General features: G+C 53.7%; 2 protein-coding genes across 6 annotated transcripts in view; both read right to left on the bottom strand.

Moving 5' to 3' along the window:
• Nucleotides 1–132: 132 nt before the first annotated feature.
• Nucleotides 133–10531, bottom strand: FNBP4 (formin binding protein 4). Its single transcript, XM_066320705.1, has 16 exons — nucleotides 10359–10531; nucleotides 10116–10196; nucleotides 9126–9262; nucleotides 8789–8990; nucleotides 8547–8697; nucleotides 8349–8466; nucleotides 7845–8183; nucleotides 7549–7759; nucleotides 5515–5633; nucleotides 3317–3421; nucleotides 2901–3034; nucleotides 1762–1943; nucleotides 1323–1636; nucleotides 685–1215; nucleotides 439–596; nucleotides 133–332 (listed from the first exon to the last, which is right to left on the bottom strand). The coding sequence occupies exons 1-16, from the start codon at nucleotides 10480–10482 to the stop codon at nucleotides 242–244; spliced, it is 2997 nt and encodes a 998-aa protein (XP_066176802.1). The 5' UTR covers nucleotides 10483–10531; the 3' UTR covers nucleotides 133–241.
• The window catches only part of NUP160 (nucleoporin 160), a 26907-nt gene continuing 15628 nt past the window's right edge, over nucleotides 9140–20418 (bottom strand). The window contains exons 21-37 of one of the 5 annotated variants that reach the window (XR_010743766.1): nucleotides 18094–18192; nucleotides 17728–17847; nucleotides 16928–17023; nucleotides 16740–16834; nucleotides 16004–16100; nucleotides 15809–15914; nucleotides 15531–15691; nucleotides 14941–15001; nucleotides 13741–13851; nucleotides 12610–12733; nucleotides 12304–12405; nucleotides 11935–12076; nucleotides 11639–11764; nucleotides 11459–11563; nucleotides 11273–11364; nucleotides 10116–10196; nucleotides 9239–9262 (exon numbers count right to left, since the gene is read on the bottom strand). Coding sequence is in view for 4 of the 5 variants with exons in the window: in XM_066320698.1 (XP_066176795.1) it covers nucleotides 11278–11364; nucleotides 11459–11563; nucleotides 11639–11764; nucleotides 11935–12076; nucleotides 12304–12405; nucleotides 12610–12733; nucleotides 13741–13851; nucleotides 14941–15001; nucleotides 15531–15691; nucleotides 15809–15914; nucleotides 16004–16100; nucleotides 16740–16834; nucleotides 16928–17023; nucleotides 17728–17847; nucleotides 18094–18192 (1632 nt within the window). In the remaining variant the exon portion in view is untranslated. Of the gene's footprint in view, nucleotides 9263–10115; nucleotides 10197–11003; nucleotides 11365–11458; nucleotides 11564–11638; nucleotides 11765–11934; nucleotides 12077–12303; nucleotides 12406–12609; nucleotides 12734–13740; nucleotides 13852–14940; nucleotides 15002–15530; nucleotides 15692–15808; nucleotides 15915–16003; nucleotides 16101–16739; nucleotides 16835–16927; nucleotides 17024–17727; nucleotides 17848–18093; nucleotides 18193–20418 lie in introns of those variants that run through there. The other 4 variants (XM_066320698.1, XM_066320700.1, XM_066320699.1 and 1 more) reach the window with 4 other exon arrangements.

The raw sequence follows: 20418 nt of genomic DNA, 5'->3' as shown, positions 1-20418 counted from the left end.
CCTCTGCAGAGCCTTCCTGCCCTCTACAATCCACATGCCCACCACCAAACTTGGAATCATGGATTACAGGGGTCTATTGTGTTCTCCATCCCCATTTAGCACCCACCCCCAGCAGGATCAATGAGATGGTACTTCCCAAACTGCTACAATTTATTGGACAATGGTCAAAGGAACTGTACATCTGTAAAAAAAACAAACATAACAAAAAAACCCCCAAGAGGTGGGCACAGCACTGCATGCCTCATGTGCTCGAGGCCGTTTTCCTCCGCTTCAGCCGTGAGCGCCAGTCCTCTGGCAGTGCCTCGAAGTTTGCGTTCCTCTCAGCCATGCCACTGCAGGAATACAACAGGATGTCAGCACACAACTGGCCCTCTTGTGGATCCCCCACCTTCATAAAAGACAAGGAAATGTTCCGGTGCCAGCCCCCAGAGTCTGTACCTCATCAGCTGCTGCTGCTTCCACTCCTCGATGCGCCGCTGGGCTGTGGTCTCCCGGTCCTCCTCGCTGGAGCTGGAATTTTCCTCCTCATCCAGCTCCCGCTGGATACTTTGCCACTTCTTCACCAGCGATGGCATCTTTGTCTTGCCCTTCTTGCCCTGTGCCACAAAAATAACAATGGTGAGTGCAGCTGGAAAGGGAGGATGGAAGGAACGGTGCTGGTGTGGGACCACCCATCAGGCCTACCTTGTCCTTGCGCCCCTTCCTCGGCTTCTCCTTCTCTGGAGGCGGCGGCGCCTTGGGGGTGGGCGGAGGGGGCGTCTGTGGGGGTGGCGGGGGTGGCGGCTGCTCAGCTGCAGTGCCCGTGGCTGGCGGGGCTCCCCGTGCCGGCGCCGGCTGCGTGGTGGCCGTGGTGGCCGGGCTGACGGGCACGGCACACTCCGAGTATCCCATCATGGAAGGCGCGGCAGGTCCCGTCACACCCAGGTAGCCGGATTGCAGCCCCAGTGCCGCGGGCTGAGGGCCAGCGTGGCCTGGAGCCATGCGGAGGTTGGGACGTCCCTGGATCTCGCTCTGGAGGCGCTGGCGCGGCCTCAGGGAGGCCAAGGGCACTGCTGATGGCTGGTACTTGCCCGTGGCCATCAGGGGTTGGCTGTAGATGACAGGGCAGCTGCCAATGGTGGCCGTACGCTGCATCAGCCCAGGGCTCATCTCCACTGCTTTCCTCTTCTGCGGCTTGGCTGAGAGCAGCGGGGCTGGGCTTGGATCGACGGTGGCCTGGAAGGAAGTGTCAAGGTGACTGTTGAGCCAGGAGCACCATTACACACCCAATTCCCAGAGTTTCACACTCTGGAATCAATGCAGCCCCTGGCTTCACTACTCACTTGGCTGCTGCTGGCAGCGGGGCGCACCAGGGACTTCAGGGGAGCATCTTCCTCTGTTCCTGGGGCAGGCGGCTCCTCGCCCCCCTCATCTTCCATCTCCACTTCCTGGATCTCCCCGTCTTCTCCAGGCGGTGGGGGTGGTGGTGGAGGTGGCGGGGGTGAGTCTGGGGGGGGTGGGGGTGGAGGAGGCATTTCCAAAGGCAAGGGAGGTTGGAGGACCGGGACGGAGGACTGAAGCAGAGTCCAAAACGGAGTGAGCGGCATAAGAGATGTAGCAGGAACTTGGCCTGAGAAGGATTCTTTACAAAGGGAGCCTGAAAAATACACATTGACATGGGCTTGAACACCCAGCCTACAGTTTGTACCACATGCTCCTGCTTGGAAGCATGGCCATCAGACTGCCCTGCCCTGGTGCCAGAACCCTGCCAGTGAGGCATACCTGTGGGGCGCTCAGTGGGCGCCTCGGTGTGCTCTCCTTTGTCTTTGGGAGGTGGCTTTGGAGGACCGTCGGGTTTTCTGTCGGTGGCGTCTCGCTGTCCCTCCTCTTCATCCTCCCCGTCAGGGAACTCCCATTGCGACTCTCCAGAGCGCTCGTTAACATAGAAATAGCGTCTATGCTCCCTAGATCACAAGAAAGAGAAGGAGGCTTCAGCTTCCCTTCTCCGCCCCCGACACTCCAAGGCGGGCCTGCCCACGACAGCAGTGCGCTCTCGCAGGGGAGACCCTCGTGCAGCAGGGCTGCCGCTCTCCCACACACAACAAACAACTTTGAGGACAGAGGCAGGAGAGGCCCGAGCCGACTCGCTCAAAGCTATTTGCTATCGCTGGCTGCGGGAACGTCGCCCTGAGCCCCCCGCTCCGAGGGAGGGGAGGGCCGGGAACGCTGGCGACGTCTCGCTAACATTGGGACTTTCAGCACGGCCTTGGCTGAAAGTCGCCCTCCAAGAAGAGGCACCGGGGAACAGCCCAATGGAGGGAAGCGGCTGCCCCCCTACCCCGTGGTGCGTAGAGTTTTTTATGATACTCTTGGTGTCAAACACACAGTGAATGCTAGAGAGAGGGAGCGGATCTGGGAGCTGAAAAACAAAAGAGCAAAGATTTCAAACAAAGGAAAATTAATCAAGAAAGCCAAATAGACAAAGAAATGTTTGGGTCTGACCTGCTGGCAGGAGACAGAAATCTTGTTCTTCATTCCGTCGATGAGTTGAAGTTTGTCCTTTGGAAGAGCTGTTGGTCAGAAGAGCTGATCCAGAGATCCTGCAAAGTTCACAGAGCTCTCGCATGCGCGACCCCCCAGGCCCGCCCTCCACAGCGCTGGACACTCGCGAGAGGGACAATCAGCTCTGTCCGTCAGTGAATCGGCTCCGTCGCAAAGCACTGGGCACTCCGTTTGGATCCTCCAGTTTGGTGGCCGGCCCAAACTCTGCAAGTGCCGGACGTTTTTCTGCCTGCCCAGCACTAACAGAAGCCGCTCTCAGTCTGCCAGAGGGCCGGCGCCAGCGTCGTCGGGTGGTTGATGGTCACAAATCATGTCTGAGATGTCAGAGATGAAAGGTGAGAAAGGAGGAGAGCGCGTACCTGTCCCAGTGGCAGGACCAGCCTTTAGGGGTGGCGTTTATTTCGTATTGTTTAAGCTGTTCGGCTGCGTCTTGGAGTTTGCGTTTGAGGTAGTTTCCATTGAGAGCACCTTCTCGCCAGTCTGCAATGCGGGTCTAGAGGGCAAGAACCGGGGGAAGCCAGTGAGGTGGGCTGCCAGTGGCCCCAGGGGGGACGGGACTCGAGGATCGGGAGGCTCCCTTCCGGCATGGGATGCGGGGGGCCAGGAGGAGGACACCCCACCTCTGTGCCAAGCCACGCTCTCCCCCTGCCGAGGAAGGGAGGGCCCTGCGTGGCGATGTGCCACGAGGCTCACGCAGCACCGGTGCTCGGACGGCAGATTGCATCCGATCCGCTCCGGAACACAAGGCCGGAGCGAGGGGCGAAGGCTCGGTTACCTCTGTCTGCAACAGCAACATGTGGAAGTTGGAGATAGATTGTCTGTTGATGCCCAGGAACTCCAATTTACTAGTCAGAGTATTTGCCAGCTCTCCAATCTGAAACTGCCAGGAGAAAGGGCAGAGTCAAGAGCTGTCCTCTGGGAGCAGCACCAGGCGGCTGCGGCCCTCGGCAAACACCACTCGGGACCACCCACGGCTCCTCAGCCTGGAGGGACGAAGATGTGCCACCCCGGCCCTGTGGGCCTGTCACCCCCTCTGTTACGTCCCACTACAGCCTGCACCCCAGGGACAGGGCAGTGTGGGTGGCTGGGTGACAGCTCCTCCACGGGCTGCGCTTGACTCTGTTCAGGACAGCACGGGCTCAGGAACTCCAGTACTGTGGAGTTACAGCATAACCAAGGCCACGGCAGAGATCTAAGAATGTTTCCCAAATAAATGGGCCAGGATGTCATTCCAAGTTCTGTAAGTAACTGCTTTCCAGAGGAACTAGCTAGAAAGTACCAGGAAGGGATAACAGCTCTGGATTTACTCCAGAGCAGAGGCAGCAGCTACATTAAAACTCAGGTCAGCTCATAGTGACCATGGCTACTCAGTTCCAGCATCTCATGGGAGTGAAACCTCCAATCTGGGGACACAGGGATCCCTGTGTCCATCTCCCTGACTGGAGGCACTGCATGGAAGCAGTCACAAGCCAGAAAGGAATCAGTAACAGAACAGGGATGTCTGCAAGCGGCATCACCACTGCTTTAAGGAGGGCTCTAAAAATGCCTGTTTTCAACTTCACTCCTCAGAAGAGGCTTTGGAATGTCCACCAAAGCCACTAAGGAAGCATCTGTCTCCAGACAGCGGATGAGCCAGACAAGGAAGCCCTAGAGAAGACCAAGGCAGGCATATGAATTCCCATGTTAATGTGGCTCTGGAGAAGCCAGGGAACATCCTGGAGCAGAGGGTGACTTGGGAGAGGTGGTGCCAGCGCAGCTCCTGAAATCAGAGAGATCCCAACCTGATGATGATCCCAGTACCTGATGGTACTGGGTTACCCAGGGAGCCCACATTCCTTCAACAGCTCTAAGGAAATCCTGCATGGAAAAGCACCACATGGTCTGTCACAGTGCCCACTGAGACCAGAACGGGGTGGACAGCAGAGGGAACCAGCGAGTCCAGCTCTGCTACAGGCTTTTATTCTTTTTATTTAAATGAATTAATTTAAAAAATCAGGTCTCAAATGGATGCTTCACTGAGGGAGGCTCAGTTTTGGTCTGCGAATGTCACATCTCAAAATCCTTTAGGGAGTTGTTTTATGGGAGAGATGTGGGATTTTTCACAAGGACAAAAGGACATTCCCTTTCACACCAGAAAAATTATTTAAGCGGTGGGAAATGAGGACAGGGATGGGCAACTCTCACTGCAGGCTCCACCAGGGCTCCACCACAATCCAGCAATTTCCCATCTGCCACAGGGAGGTTACAACATTTCCCAATGTCACAGAATTACTCCAGAGCCAAATTTTATGCTGCAGGAGATCTCAGGGTAACAGACATGGGGATTAAAAGATAAACAGGAAAGATCTCCCCTACTGCTCTGTCATACTGCCCTAGAGCCTGGAGGTCTGCTACAGATCAGGGAATTGATCCAGTGCAGCCAAAGGAGCAAACCAAGGCTCAGAGAAGAGCAATCAGCAGGATGCTGCAGAAATCCCCAGGGCTCCCCCAGCTTGCATCTAAAAGTAATGCCGGGCGAAGGGCAGAGCGGTACCGTCAGCCTCAAGAAACGGAGAGATTACGGACGAGGAGTCTTCAGCCTGGAAACGGGACGACTGACCGGGCCAGAGACTGGAATATTGTTATTGGTGAAAACAAAGTCAAGATCAAACTGGTTGTTCTCTGTCAAAACAACACCCAGGGCTGTCTTTGCCCCCCCACACCCTCCTTTCATCCAAGCTTTTGCTGCTGAATCCTACTGGAGACAGGATTATTTTCCCAGTCCTGCACAGCCCTTCCTTCACAAGCTGTTCCCACAGCCACACCGGGATTTAGGCTTTAAAAGCTTCAGGTGGGCCAAATCCAGAGCCCAAAGCCCCGGCGTTCCCAGGGAAGAGGTGGCTGGGGGAGCCAGTGCATCCCTTGTTCCTGCTGGCTGCTGGAGTACCCATCACATCCCTCATCTTACAGACATGCACCTCTGCCTCTCCATACCTTTAGATCCTGCTCCTCCTCTTCCATTTTTGGAGCCCCTTGTGATTTGGCTTTTTCCTGGGGCTCCTCAGATTCTGCCTCTTTGTCTGAGCTCGGATCAGTTGCTTCCATGCTTGGGGCTGCAGGAAAAGGAAGGACATGTCAGTCCTTGTCCCACCACCACTCTGGCAGTGCCAGGACCCTGGCAGCTGGCTGGACACTGCCTGGAATCAAAGCCAATGTGGGCAACAGTGGGGAAGGAGCTAGGACCCACCAGAGCCAGTGACAAGAGCCTGAAATTAAAACGGAGAGATGGTCACTGCTCTGTGTTCTGGTGGTAGGGTTCCTTCCAGAAGGACAACATGGAAAGGAGAGGGCTGGAGCTGCTACAGCGCAAAGCAGCAATGAGGCAAGGCCTGGAAAACTGAGCATCAGGGAAGCAGGAAGAGACTAACCCCCAAAATTTGTCATCTTAATAATCTGTTGATAACAGGCACTAGGTATTAAACAGGTTAATTATGAAAGACTTAAGAAGTCTCCAAAAGCTGCCAATACCAGAAGATAGCTATCTTCAGATAACTAACTTAGTGTCAAAGCAATCAGTTCCAAGGAAGGAAGTCTGTGAGAGAGTCCCATAGGCCTCTGGAGAAAGAAATCCCAATTCTCAGTGTGCCCTGGCACTGGAAGGCAGGACACTTCCCTAAATCACCCTCCAGCAGCAGGGCGCTCAATTTAAATTGGGTATTTTGGAGTGACAGCTGTTGTTCCCCAGGTTAAGATGGAATCTGGTGTTGCTTGGAACAGCAGGCTTCAGGGTTATGGGAAAGCCCTTTGGCAAAATCAATTATTTTCCTATGCAAAAAAGACATCACTGATTTAATGCCAGTGTTGTCACCCAGCTCATGCCCCTGCCTGAAGCAGAGGTGCCTCAGGGACAGAAGAACCCTGGGATGGGGCAGGCACCAACTCCCACTCCAGCAGGACACAGCCTGCTGCAGGCACTTTTGTACCAGTCTTTCCTTGGAAAAGCAGTTTCATTCAGCCTTCTGTGCTGCAGGCACACAAGTCCTGTGCTGTGAAGGGACTGGCACATCCAGAGAAAAGGAAGCTCTGGGGGGACCTTAATGTTCCCCACAATGCCCTGAGAGGAAGGTGGAGTCAGGCTCTGCTCCCAGGGAACAAGAGATAGGACAAGAAGAAACAGCCTTAAGTTGTGCCAGGGGAAGTTTAAGTTGGATTGGGGGGAAAATTTCTTAATGCAAAGAGCTGCCCAGGGATGTGTTAAGAGTCCCCATCCCTGGAGGGATTTAAAAGCCATCTGGATGTGACACTTGGGGGACATAGGTTAGTGGTGGCCTTGGCAGTACTGAACTCCATGACCTCAGAAGGCATTTCCAACTTGAACAACTCCACAATTCTACCATCTGGGAGTCCCAAAGCTGCCAGGCACAGAATGTTCCTTAAAATGCTATAGCTGGTGCATTTTGGGAAGCACAGCTCTGGGGGAATCCAACAGGAACATGAGGGGTAGTTGTATATGACTGATATATCCACACACACCCTGAGTTGAACCAGCCCCACTGAAACAGGGGCTGCCTTACCACAAAGGCTGCAATTACCTTCCCTATACACTGAGTTTGGGACCCTGGAGTGGCTCCAGTGACACTTCATCTGTCTGGAATTATGGCAACCAGGCAGCTCAAAAAACTGAACTTTAGAAGTGGAGGGTGACAGTTCCCAGTGTGCTGCAGGCACATCACATCCCAGTGATGTTGGGAGAAACGGGAAGCAATGGGATGTGAGGAAATTGTCATATGTCTCTTCTCCCGAGGAGCCACTGAATACAGCACTCTTCTCCTTATGTGGGGTAATTAGGATAGGGAGACAGTGGCAGAGGAGCAGCTTATCCCAGTGAGGCTGGGTTGTGACACAGCCACTCTTCAGCCTGTGCCCACCTGGCACACATACCTCACAGCCCTTCCCAGCACTGCTCTGTGGGTCTTCAGGGAAAGGAGACGCCCTGCTCCTCCCTCCAAAGGAAGCCTTTCCAATTACCTGCTTCTCCTGCTTCTGGGCTCTCCCGGCCCGTTTTGCTGGAGCCTCGGCTGGCAGACTCAGGGCTGGCGGCTCCCACAAACAGTTTCCATTTCCCTCGCTTGGAGGCCAGCCTGCGGGATGCATCCTGTGAGGCCGACTGGCTCCCATCGGAGAGTGGGCTGGAGCCCGAAATGCTGCCATCGCCTTCCTCCAAGGCACGCAGCTCTGCCTGCCAAGACACGACACCCCAGTTTATTCCCAGCAATACCGTGGCTGCATGTGTGACCATATCCAGTACAAACATCCCCCATTACCTTTTTCCTCTCCAGCACCATCTCCAGCTCAAGTGTGTCCTGCTCCTCCTCCTCCTCTGCGCTCTCTCCCGACTGCACCACGCTGCACAGATCCTCCTGCCCTGTGTCTTCCAGAGGGTCCCTGCTGGGCTCTGGCTCTTCAGGGGCAGCCGGTGCCTCTTCCACTTTCACCTCCTCTTCCAGAGGTGGTTCAACCTCTTCTTTGCAGATCACTTTCCTCCTCCAGCGCTCCTCTTCCTCCTTCACCACATCGGGCACAAGTGGGGCCAGGAGGGCTGCAGCCACTCCCTTCCTCTCTTCCTCACTGTTGGAGAGAGCCTGCACTCCTTCATTCACTTCCTGTGAGATAAGCTACATGTGAGCTTTCTGGCAGCTGCCTGGGAAAGAGCCCATCCTGCCAGGCCCCTCCTAGGGCTGTGGATGGAGCAGAGAATCCCAGCTACTTCCAAGGAAGCACAAGGAGGTGCCTTCAAGCCCCATGGCAGCCAGGACCCCATGACTGACCTTCTTGACCTCCCGCTTGCTGAGGCCGGTCCCACGGCCAGCGCTGCCTGGGGTCCCTTTGTCCTGAGGGAATGGCTCCGTGGCTGCCATGAAGCTGCCATTGGTGCCTGCCATGGTGCTGCTGAGGAAGAGGAGAGAGAATGAGGGGTGGGACTGAGACAGCATCCCACAGGGCAACGTCCTGGAGGTCTTGCCCACCTGTGCTGGTAATGCTGCAGACCCTGGACCTGCGTCGCCAAGTACTGTGGCAGCTCCCAGGTCACCTCGTTGCTCTGGGTGTTCCAATAGTAGTAGCAGCCGGTGTTCTCATCCCATACTTCCTGCCAGTCACCCATCTCCAGCTCTCCCACTGCCGAGGGAACAAGGACAGCCTGTCACTCCCCTCTCCCCAGTGACACCCATTTGTCAGCATCCCCTTTGGAGAGAGGAATGGCGCTCACCTCCAGCCAGCGAGCACTGGGTGTCGTACTGCCACTCCGAGGCTGGTGCCGAGCCTGTGCCATTGGCTGTGCCCGACGACGCGCCGGTGCCCGAATCCTTTGGCTCTGGGCGGGGAGGTGTGGGGGGGAGCACAGAGGAGGAGGAAGAGGAGGCAGCGGTGGGCTCAGCGGGCTGCGGAAGGGCCGTGATGGCATCAATCTCCTGTAAAAACAGCATTCCCCCGTGAGGATCAAATACCAAGCCAAATCAAAGCACTTACTGGATGAGGACAATGTCTTGGACCATGGAACTCCCCTCCTCCCTCCCTCCCCTCGCCCTTGCCAGAGTGGCACTCACAGCCAGGAAGTTTGCCAGGGTGCTGTCGATGTCAGTGGAATTGCTGCCGTTAGCATCTGTGGAACGGGCCGGCTTCTCCGGGGTCTCACCCTCCTCATCATCGCTGTCGGCATAGGCACCCAGCAGGCACAAACCTCCTGGAGAACGGAGAGCAAATCCTCAGGGGAATCCTCCTGCTGCCACAGGGCACTGGATCCCACCCCCCACCATCTGCTCCAGGTGCCACTGCCATCCCAGGGGAAAAAGCTCCTGTACAAGTGCCAGGGCCAGCCTGGGGAGAGTCAGTACAGAAACCAGTAACAAAATGCACGTAAGAATGAGCAATTGCATCTTGGGAAATAACAGCACGACTGAAATAATTAAAATGGAAACAACTCCAGCCCCAAAGAGAATCATTTAGGAAAAGGTTAACTCTCTTCTTTTAAAAATAATAGTTAAACGTGGATAATTACCCTGTGTGAAAAATAGGGGATTATGGAGAGAACACAGTACCACAAAACCCCCTTATGTCTAGCACAAAACCCAACACACTTAAAACAGAAAACCCACACTTGGCATCTTCAAAAACTATTTAGAACCCTATAGACCCGTACTTTTAGAACTAAAATCACCTCACATAGGACCAAAACCCCATATACGTGACCAAAAAAGAAAAAAAAATCACACAAAGGACCAAACTCCTACATTTAAGACCCCCAAGCCTCCACAGCTAGTACCAAAACCGGCTAAACTTAGGACGAAAGCCCACTTTTAGTACTTAACTCCTTCACATTTTGAACGTAAAAAACCCCCGTTTTTCACCCAAAAAATGACATCTGAGAATCAACCTCCCCAAATTTAAGACAAAAAGCTCCGTTTATAACCAGAACTCCAACATTTCTTATCATTATCATGCATCGGGGGCCGCAAGCACCCCTAAATCCGGGAATTCTCCCCCTAGTTTTTTAGGGGTATGTAATCACGCATCTCACCCCAGCGCGCTCCCTTTACCTGTGGCCTTGACCGCGGCGGGAGCGGGAGGCGGTGGATTGGGCGGGTTGCGGGGGGGCTCCGCCACCGTCTCGGGCTCATCTGCGGGGCACAAGCATCAATAACGGGGGGGCTCAGGCTGGGGGGATCGCGGGGAAGGGCGGATCGGGACCCAGCCCGGTCCCGCTAGGCCGCGCTAGGCCGCACCAGGCCGCGCACCGCCAACAAAGCACCTCCCGCTCCCACCCGCCTTCCTCGCCATACCCGGTTCGGAGCCCGAGTCGCCCCCCTCGCCCGCGGGTCCCGCTGCCTCGTCGCGGCGCGGGGCGGGCGGAGAGAGCTGCAGGATGGGCCGGCGCCCGGGCGCGGCCCGCGCCTTCTTCCCCATGGCGGCGGCGGCGGCTGCGCCTCAGGGCTGTGGCCGCGCGCGCCGCGCGCAGGGAGCGGGACGCTGACGTCACCAGAGGGGGCGGAGCCTGAGCGAGACGCGCCCCCAGGAGCGGGATTGCGGGCGCGCGCTCCCTATGGATGGGGACGAGCCAGAGGTTATGGCTCCATCCGGCCTTGCGGCTCCGTCCTGCCCTACAGCATCGTCCTGCCCCTTGATCCTAGATGCCCATCCTATCTCAGAGCCCTGTCCTGCCCTCCAGGCCTGTGGTCCCATGCTATCCTACAGCACAATCCTATAGTTCTCCCTGAGGGTTAAAGCTCCTTATCCTATACCCGCCCCTGCTTTCCCTTGAACATCCCTTGAGCTCTGTCCACTGGGAATATAGCTCCATCATTCTCCAGGGCCCTACAGCTCCATCCTGCCCCATATCTCAGCCCTAGGGCAAGGGTGGTATGGGGATGATCCCTGGAGATGAGCACCACAGTCCCTGTTTTTCCCACCACATCCTTAGGCACACCTCAAATAACACGTCCATTTTATTAAAGCTGATCCAAAAAAATATACCAATAAATAAAAGAAATTTCCAACAGTTCCATGTCTGGAGGAGGCAGAGAGCAAGGTGTCATGGCCACACACCCCAGCTCTGTCACTCATCCACTGCCCGCAAAAGGGACAGTGAGGGGACACGCCCATCGGCACTCCGCCTCCCTGAACCGGATCCTTATGGAAAGACAATGAGTAAAACCAGCACCATGAGGTGGGATGGTGACGCTCCTGGGGATGTCACCAGGACTAGGGGCGGCAGTACAGGCGCTCCATGGTGGCCACGCTGACCTTCTGCTGGTAGTCCTCCATCTTGTCATTCAGCTTCTCGTAGAGCTGGGAGAGGCAGGAGTCAGGAGGGATCCCACCCTGTCCCACCACCCATCCCACCCTGTGGCCCCATCCCAGTATTTGGAAGCCCGGTACCCACCACAACGCTGTTCTCGCTGGCGCTGCTCTCCCGCAGTGCCTGCAGCAGCTGGTCAATGGCAGTGTAGGGAAGCCACATCGTGGGGGATGCTGGGGACAGAGGGACCTGGAATGGATAGGAACTGTCACACCATGTCACCAAGGAACATCCTGCCACATTCCAACAGTGGGGTCAGCTCACCTCGATCCCAAAATATTGGTGCCCTTTGCCCAGCACAGCATCCACATATTCCAGGACCAAATCCACGGCCTCCTCCAGCAGATCGTAGTTCAGGTACAGGCGCAGCAGTTCAGCAGCATCCACTTCCTGCCAGAAAGATGGAAACTCAGACAGGGAATGTGACCAGGACTGGGACCACACTGAGAGAAGCTGCTCTGAGCCTTGGTACTGGTGTCCATTGGAGTGAGGGTGATCCGGCAGCCCTGAAACAGCTGGAATTTTGGGTTTTTTGGAGACAGCTGTCTCCATGTTCTCACCTTGTAGCTGTTAATGAGCCAGTTGGGCAGAGGTATCCCGTGTGCCAGGAGCTTGTTGATGACGCAGCGATGGTACAGGCTGTTCTGGGATGGGTAACGCTCCAAGTAGGATGACAGCAGCCTCCAGGCTTCATCTGTGGCACTGCAAGGAAACAATTCCCCATGGAACACATGCCAGCAGCTCCTGCCCCATCGGTGAGGCCATGGTGTGCTCCAGGGGATGTGGAGACAGGGTGGAAGCACAGCTCTCCCCACATCCTGTGCCCAATGCTCTGGCCTAAGGGGTTTTAAGGACCCGTGACCCTCCGGATTCAGACAGAGCTGCTGTCTCCAGAGCCTCCCCCTTCCCAACTGTGGAGATAAACCTACCTGGATTCCTTGGTGGTGACCACGGCTGAGAGTTGGTTGGCTGCCAGCCAATCCCAGGCCTTTGCCTGTGCTGCTTCCCCTCCCAGCTGGAGCTTGATGCACCTGCACAACCAAAAGCCATGGGAAGGTGAGTCCCTCCAAAACCCAGCCCCTTCCCACCGGCATCAAAGCCATCCCTTGCAGGACCATTCCAACGAACAACCCAGCTGGACTGGCAGGGAAAGCAGGTTCTTGGGCAAGTTCCACACCAAGCTCCCGCATCCCTGTAGCCCTGCATCCCTTGAGGTGGAGGGCACCCAGACGTACTTGAAGGTCAGGCCCTCAAAGATGGGCGTCAAGGGCAGCTTGAAGGTTTGGCACAGGGTGATGGCCGAGTCGAAGAGCCCGGCCCGGACCAGCAGGGACACAGTTTCCTCGGGCGTGGAGTTGCCTGAAGGGGAGGAAGAGCAGGTAAAGCCACCCTGAAGTAACACCCCCAGTGCTCACCAGGGCCTCGCCCTGTGTTGTTTATTGAGAGACGCAGCAGCAGCAGCAGCAGGGCGTCAACAGCCTCCAACACCCTGCAGCAATACTCCTCAATCCATGGCTGGAGGCTTTCCTGGCCTCCAGAGCATCCCATGAGCTATCCCTGAAAGGACTGGACAGAGCAGCTGTGACCCACGGAGCTCCCCTGATGGGGCACCAGCTGGAGAGGGACTGGAGAGGGACACAGGTAGCAATGCATGATTGGCAAATGCTGCTGCTGTTTAGAATCATTGAATTGTTAAGGTTGGAAAAAGATCCCCAAGATCTTTGAGGTTAGGGAGGGGACAGCCTCATCACAGGTCTATATCCAAGCAAACAATGCATCAGCTCTGCCAGCACAGCAACTGTGGCACTCGGCTCCCTGCGTCACCACTCTGCTCTCAAAGCAGCTGTTCCATCCTTTCCCTGCAATCTCACGCTGGGAAGTCACCTCCTCCTGACATTTAGAGGGGGAAAGATGTGGATTTATTGTGTAACTTGTACCAGAGGTACTGAAAGACTCCAGGTGGCAGTTATAACTTCCTGCTCCCCAGAAAGAAACAACTTTCATAACTTTTTAGCACCATTCCGTGAAGCAGGATTGTCCAGGAAAGCAAAATTTTCATCCATTAAAAAGGTTGGATTTGATAATCTTGGAGGTCTTTCCCAACCTCAGTAATTCTATGTTTCCATGATTTCCAAAATGCCTTTTTTTTGTCCCGACTCAGAAGCTCATCCCATCCCCACTGCAGACCACCAGAGCTTGGAAAAACGAAAATAAGGTGGAAAATTTAAAATTGGTTCTCCTGATTTGCATCTTAGAACTTGCTGAAGTCAGTGCCTGGATTTCATGGTAGGGATGGGAATTTGATGGTCCCTGGCAGCTTCTGGATTTGGCTCTGGGACAGGACAGAGTGGCTGAACACCCCTCACCTGCCACTGCTGCTGCCGACATGTCATGTTCCACCAGGGTCAGCCGGATCCGCGCCAGCAAACATTCCCTCTCCAAATCCTCCAGCTCCAGGATCTCGATCTGCCGAGTGGCTGGAACAGATGGACACTGGGCTCTCAGTATTTCAAACAGAGCTCTTTGGGCACTGTGCAGAATGTCATGGAATCATGGAACGGTTTGCACTGGAAGGGACCTTAAAACTCATCCACTTCCATGGGCAGGGACACCGTCCACTATCCCAGGTTGCTACAAGCCCTGTTTGACCTGACTTTGGACACTACCAGGGATGAGGCAGCCACGGTTTCTCTGGGCAACCTGTGCTAGGGCCTCAGCACCCTCCTAGGAAAGAATTTCTTCCCAACATTCCATCTAGTCCTGTCCTCTGTCAGTTGAAGCCATTCCCCTTTGTCCTGGCACTCCATCCCTTGTCCAAAGACCCTCTCCAGCTCTCTTGGAGACTCTTTAGGCACTGAAGATGCTCCGAGGTCTCTCTGGAGCCCTTTTAAAAGCACCTCTACACCCCCTGGCTTCCTAAGAGGATCTGTACCCCAAAAAGCATCAAAGGAATGATCAGGATTTGCTGACTCTTCCCTGCTCCCTTGACTGTGCTTATGTCCTTGATACGATCCTCCTGCTCCTCCTCCTCCAGATGTTAGATAATATTTGGGAACAGCTGCTGCTTTGCCTGCCAGGCACATGCCACGAAAAAAAAAAAACTTCAGAAAAAGCAGGTTTAAAAATACCTGACCTTAAATTTTCCTACTGGAACACTGAGGATAACCTCATCCCACATCCTGAGCTGTGGCAGACACAGGCAGAGCTTATTCCTGACAGGATTTCCAAGGGCACAAACAGCCCTGAAGAACTAGAAATCACCTCAAAAAGCCATTTCTGTTTTAAATTGCAAGTTACTTCCATTGAAAAAAAGTACTATCAAGGAATCAAGCCATTAGGAGCAGGCACAGGAGATCCTTGGAGAATAGCTGTTCCCTTGGGGAAATCACTGTATTCCTTGGGGAACAGTGGTGGCATGTTGGGAGAGTTAATGACCTTAAAATCCCACAAATTATTGATCTGGTGGAGGCAGGAGCTGCCCTGAGCCATCTTCCAGCTCACATGGGAACTGCAGAGAGGCTGTGGAAACCCCAGAGGCATGGGAAGGACCAGGACTAGGCACTTACTGGGAACAGCCATGCACTCCCCATCGTGGCTCCTCTTCGGGGATGCTCCCGGGCGCTCGTACTTGCAGGAAAAAGCAGAAAGAGGATTTATACCCACCTGGTTTCTGGAAGATAAATCACTGATAGGATAAATCCCAACAGGAGCTCTCCATTTCAAGCTTTAATTTGGACCAGGGATGCCTTGCAGTCCCTTGGGAATTCAGGTTACTTTATCCCCGGCTATCAGGAACACCAGGATCAGGTGACCAGGCTGCAGCCACCACCTCCCTGAGTCCTGACTGGGATTTGAAACACAACCCTCGTTACACTAACTCTCCTCTGGACTGGTATTCCAGCTGTTCACACTCCCCAAAGCATTTCCTGTCTTCAACACAAGGTGATATACTCCCCTATCTATCCACCAGCCCGATCACAAAAGTTATCCTGCTTTCCCCCACCCTAAAAGGAGGGGAATGGCACAAGGGTGATGGATAGGGTCGATAAGCAGGATAAGACACCTGGCCATGAGCAGCAGATTAAGAAGTCCAATGTCTCTGTTCCCATCAGAAAGGATTTTGGAAGCTCCTTTTTAGGAAGCTCAGCATTCTTACCACAGCTCCAGAGGCTGGCTGCACTATCCAGGCATATTCTGGGCGGATCAACCGCAGGCAGTTAATGGCAGCCAGGAAACAATTTCCCTGCTTCTGGAGCCCTCGGAGTGTCCGCACCTCCCTGCCCAGCCGCATGCCGTACTCAAACATCACTGTTCCAGCTAAAAACAGGGAAAAGGGCATCAGCCTACAGCCTGGAGAGGCCACACACCTGGCAGCAGTAGGGAAAGGGTGTTCCAGGCAGGTGGGCATGTACAGGGTGCCATCCCAAGCTTTACCTTTCCGGTAGTTGTGCCGGTACACGTGGAAGGCGTAGAGCAGCTCGTAGTAGTTGTGAGTCATCAGATCCACAGCCCGAGCGTGGGACTCAATGATCCCAACAACCTGCAGCACATGGAGGCTCCAGTGGGTCCATAATCTCTTTAAAGGGAGGGTTGTGCCCCCCCCCAGCCGTGATCCCAGTGTAGGATTACCTCATTGTGCAGGTTCACGTAAGGGAATTCCACCAGGTCCTGGAGCTGGGAGCGCTCACAGAGAACCACCACTAGCTGGCGTAGGCAGTCCAGCTGCCTGCAGAGGGAAGCACAACCCTTTGGAGGAGCAGGAATAAACCCAGAAGCAGGAACAAACATGGGATTTAAGCCACAAACAATCACTTCGTGACAAGCTCCTGCTTCTGGCTGAGCTCTGCAGGTTTTTTCCTGGTTTAGAACCAACTTAAACCTTCAAGTTTCTCCTGTGCTGGAAACAGAGATCCTCTGGAAAGGCATCTCAGGAGGACAGTCTTCCTCCCTGAATCAGTTAAAAAGCATTCCTATTTCTCCCTTGTTATTCCAACATTTTTCTCTGCTAGGATAAAGCTTTCTCTACCTAGTTCACTTTCCAAACTGAAAATTCAATGCTATATCTTTTCTTTATTAAAAAAAAATCTACTTGGCTCCTACAGCTTTTGAACATATATAGAATGCTACACATGATCCTTCAGTCTCTTCCCTGTTTTTTCCCCTCCCATCTTCCCTCTTTGAGAGGGTGCCAATCACAGGTGTCCTTCAGATGAACATCCAAAAATGAACTCTACATTTTTAAACCCACCTCTACACGTTAACTTAACACAGCAGTCCTGCCCTCCCCTAAAATGTCATTTTTCTATCAGTTTCAGGGAAAAATGGGATCATGGACCACCAACAAAGGCATAAGCCTGTCACCTACCTGCCTGGATCTGGGTTTTGTGTTAAGGCCACATAGGCTTCATTATTGTGCCCCAAATCCAAATGATGTTTGAAGATGCAGGTCCTTAAAGTAGCCTGAAAACAGCACAAATCAGTTATAAAACCAGAAGAAGTTCCTGTGGAAGAGGTTCCTGAAGAAACAGCTTGCTGGGAAAGAAGTGGCTGTACCTGGCTTCTCCAGTCATCTGCTGATTCCATGATGGCCAAGGTGGCCAGCTCGATGACCAGCTCTGGCAAACCCAGCATCTCCAACAAGCGAAGAACCTGGGGGAGAATACTCCACTAAAGAGTTGGCAGGAGGGTTTTTTGTTTGGCTTTTTTTTAGGAGCTGTTCTTGCCCCTTAAGATTTTTAAGGGATTAGACTTGAAAAGAGAGTATTTGGGTAAATCACAGGGATCTGGATGAAAGCCCAGCACAACAGGATCAGGTTATATCTTCTCTAGCTATAGGAGGATGCACCTCTGTACATGGGGGATTTTTGAAGCATTTCAGCATTAATGATTAGTTTTCTGGATCCTAAATCCAGGGAATCCTTCACCAAGGGCCCAGCTCCAGGCTTGCAGCCTGCCTGAACCACAGCATTATGAAGAAGAAAGATCCTATCTCAATTTAAACATACTCATTTTAATTTGCCCCAGAGCTTAGTAACCTTCGCCTTAGGCAGCATCTTATATCAACCCTGGACATGTCTGGCTTCTGTTTCCAGCAGCTGGATCTCATCCTGCCTTTTTCTGTTGGATAACAAAGTCCTTGGCTATTAGGAAACCAATAGGTGGAAAGTCCCTAAATTTCACACACTCAGCTTGTCACTACTCCCAAAACAAAGTAAAGAAAGTAGAGATGTTTTACATTCTGAAAGCTAAGTTTTCTGAGGCTCAAGTAACTTCCCCTAAAGCCAGGGATTGAGCAGGAATTCCCTCTCCAGTGTGGAAGGACTTGGTGCCAGTTTACCTGCTCAGGACCATACCTTGTTGTAGTACTGCAGGCGTGGCGTGGAGACCACCTCACCCTCCTCAGGCTGGATCAGCCTGTCCAGGAACTCCTCTCTTCCCACCTCAGAGGCAGCTTGGCAGAAGCAATCCAAAGCCTGGAAGCAGACCTGGAATCAGCTCACTGTCCCCTCAGGTGACTGATCCACCTGCTGTACAGATGAGGGGACAATACTGCCTGTCCCAAGCTTGTGACATCTTCCCAAGAGCAGATAGCACCATGCCGCTCCAATTCCATCCTTTCCCAAAGGAGGCAGAGCTTGGGAAGGATGTTTCCTGTGCACCTCCTCCCTCCCAAAGGAAAAGGGCCCAGCTCCCAGGAAGGAGATGAGGGAAGGGCTCACCTTGTGCCCTTCACCCATGACAAGGTAGCACCTGCCCATCATGAAGCAGCAGGAGCCCATGTTCACATGGCACCATGGCTGCAGCAGTCGGATGTATTCCTATGGGAGAGAAGGAATGGGAATTTGGATTCAGGTCAGTGCTTGCTTGTGATTTGCAGGTACCCAGGACCAGCAAGGTTTTGGTGGCCCCTTTAGCTACTGTGCTCAGACAAATCCTGCTTCTCCAGCTCGAGGGCTGGTCTTTCCAGCCCCGAAGTCATTTGGATGCACTGATCATGAAATCCTGGAATGGTTTGGGTCGGAAGGGACCCCTTAAGCTCACACACACCCATGTGCCTGTGAAAGGCAGGGACACCTTCCACTAGACTAGGTTGCTCCAAGCCCAGCCTGGCCCTGGACCCTTCCAGGGATGAGACAGCCACAGCTTCTTGGGAAATCTGTTCCAGGGCCTCAGCATCCCTACAAGGAAGAATTTCTTTCCAGTATTCCATCTAGCTCTGCTGTCTTTCAGTATGAAGCCATTCCCCCCTGTCCTGTCAATTTACGTCCTTGTCCAAAGCCCCTTTCCATCTCTCTTGGAGCCCCTTTAGGTACTTGAAGAGGCTCCTATAGACCTTGGAGCCTTCTCTTCTCCAGGCAAAACATTCCCAGCTCTCTTAGCTCTCCAGAGCAGAGCTGCTCCAGCCCTGCAAGGGGAAGATATCCCCCACATCCTCCTGGGGAAAAAAACTGCTCTAAACAGCTTCAGTGTCTGTATGAAGCACCTCAGAAACAGTACTCAACATGCCCAAAATCAGACAGGATTCTTCCTACATCCTGTTGCAGGGGAAATGTGGACAGAACATGGAGGGCAGAGCAGAGGCTGCAGTACAATGGGCAAGGCAGGTGCTAGAAGGGGAATACCTGTGCAGGAGAGGGCCAGCAGCCAAGGAAGCACATGGATTACAGCATGTGGGAGGGAGTGCCGATGGCACTGAGGGCACAGATAAAGTGAGATGACGAGCCTGGGCCTGTGCCAGCAGAGCATCCTCATCATCCTTGGAAAAGCAGCCATGTCCTGCTAGCAGGGCCATGGGACTCAGCAGGAATTTGGAGGAGAAATCAGGACTTGGAAGTCAATTCACCTCTACAGGTGTACAAACCACCAGCACCTCTCGTCTCACCTCTCCTGGCCATGAGTCCTCTCAAAACCACGTGGCGACGCATCCGGAGCCCGGATTCACTGCCTGGATTAGCCGCTACAAGGGATAAATCCTGCTCCAGCTTGTCACACACAATGAACAACACAGAGAGGTTTGGCCCGTGTCCCAGGCCTCTGCTCTGTCACCAGACCGTCCCCGTGCCCGCCTGCTCCTTGCAAGGAGCTTCCTGTACCCCCCCCAGTTTGGGTCACCCTGCTCACAGCAAAGCTGCTGTTATCTCCCCAGGGTCAAGGCACTTAATCCAAGTTTCCGTGACCGACTGGGATCAGGGAGAGGAACAGAAGGCAGTGGGGAGGAGGAGGAGCTGGGCTCTGCTGAGATAAAAGCCTGGAGGAGACACCAGCGAGGCGAAAGAAATGTGAGGAGATTCAAAGCCTGCACATATGCCAGGAGGCAGAAGATGCTGCTCCAATCTTGGCATTTCCTGGCTCAAAAGCTCTGAAGAATTGAAATTCTTCTCTCAGTTCTTCTCAGCAGCAACACAAAAGGAAGCAATTCAGCCCCCAGGTATGAGGGGCTGGGAGGATAAAAGGTTCTGCTGAAAAACAGGTCGTCACTAACAGCCTGCCTGGCCCTGGTGCCTCCAGGAATGCCCAGACAGGGATAAAGCATCACGTGGAGCTGCAGACAAGGAACTGTGCGGGTCAAAACTCGAGCACAAGCAACTCCAGCTGCCAAGAGCACAGAGAGAGATGAAGGAACAGTGATCTGAAATACAGCAGTCTAAAACCCCTGGAAATCAGGAATTCGCCATCCCTACTACTGGGATGCCAGGAGCAGCCAGGGATGGAATGATGACAGGTGTTCTCACACCGTTTTTTACTAACAAGGACATCAAAGAAACAGATGAGCCCTTTCTGTGCTGACAAAATCCTTGTGAACCCAGGTCCCATGGACAGTCATGGGCAAAGGTGGTACAGGAAAGGCTGTGGGCACACCAGCAGCCAACAAGCTCTAGGATTGCTGGGATATTGAAACAGGCTCTGCAAAGATGTTTCAGGAGTGTGGCATCATGTGGTCTGACAAGCCCTGGGAGAATAAACTCCTCCATGGAAAGGGAGTAACATAAACCTGAGTATCTGGATGCTCTTGAAAACAGATGAAAGAGAAAATGCAGAAGATG

The sequence above is a fragment of the Sylvia atricapilla genome, chromosome 6 (genome assembly GCF_009819655.1).
Source record: "Sylvia atricapilla isolate bSylAtr1 chromosome 6, bSylAtr1.pri, whole genome shotgun sequence".
NCBI classification, from domain to species: domain Eukaryota; kingdom Metazoa; phylum Chordata; class Aves; order Passeriformes; family Sylviidae; genus Sylvia; species Sylvia atricapilla.
This window is presented reverse-complemented; position numbering and strand designations above follow the sequence as displayed.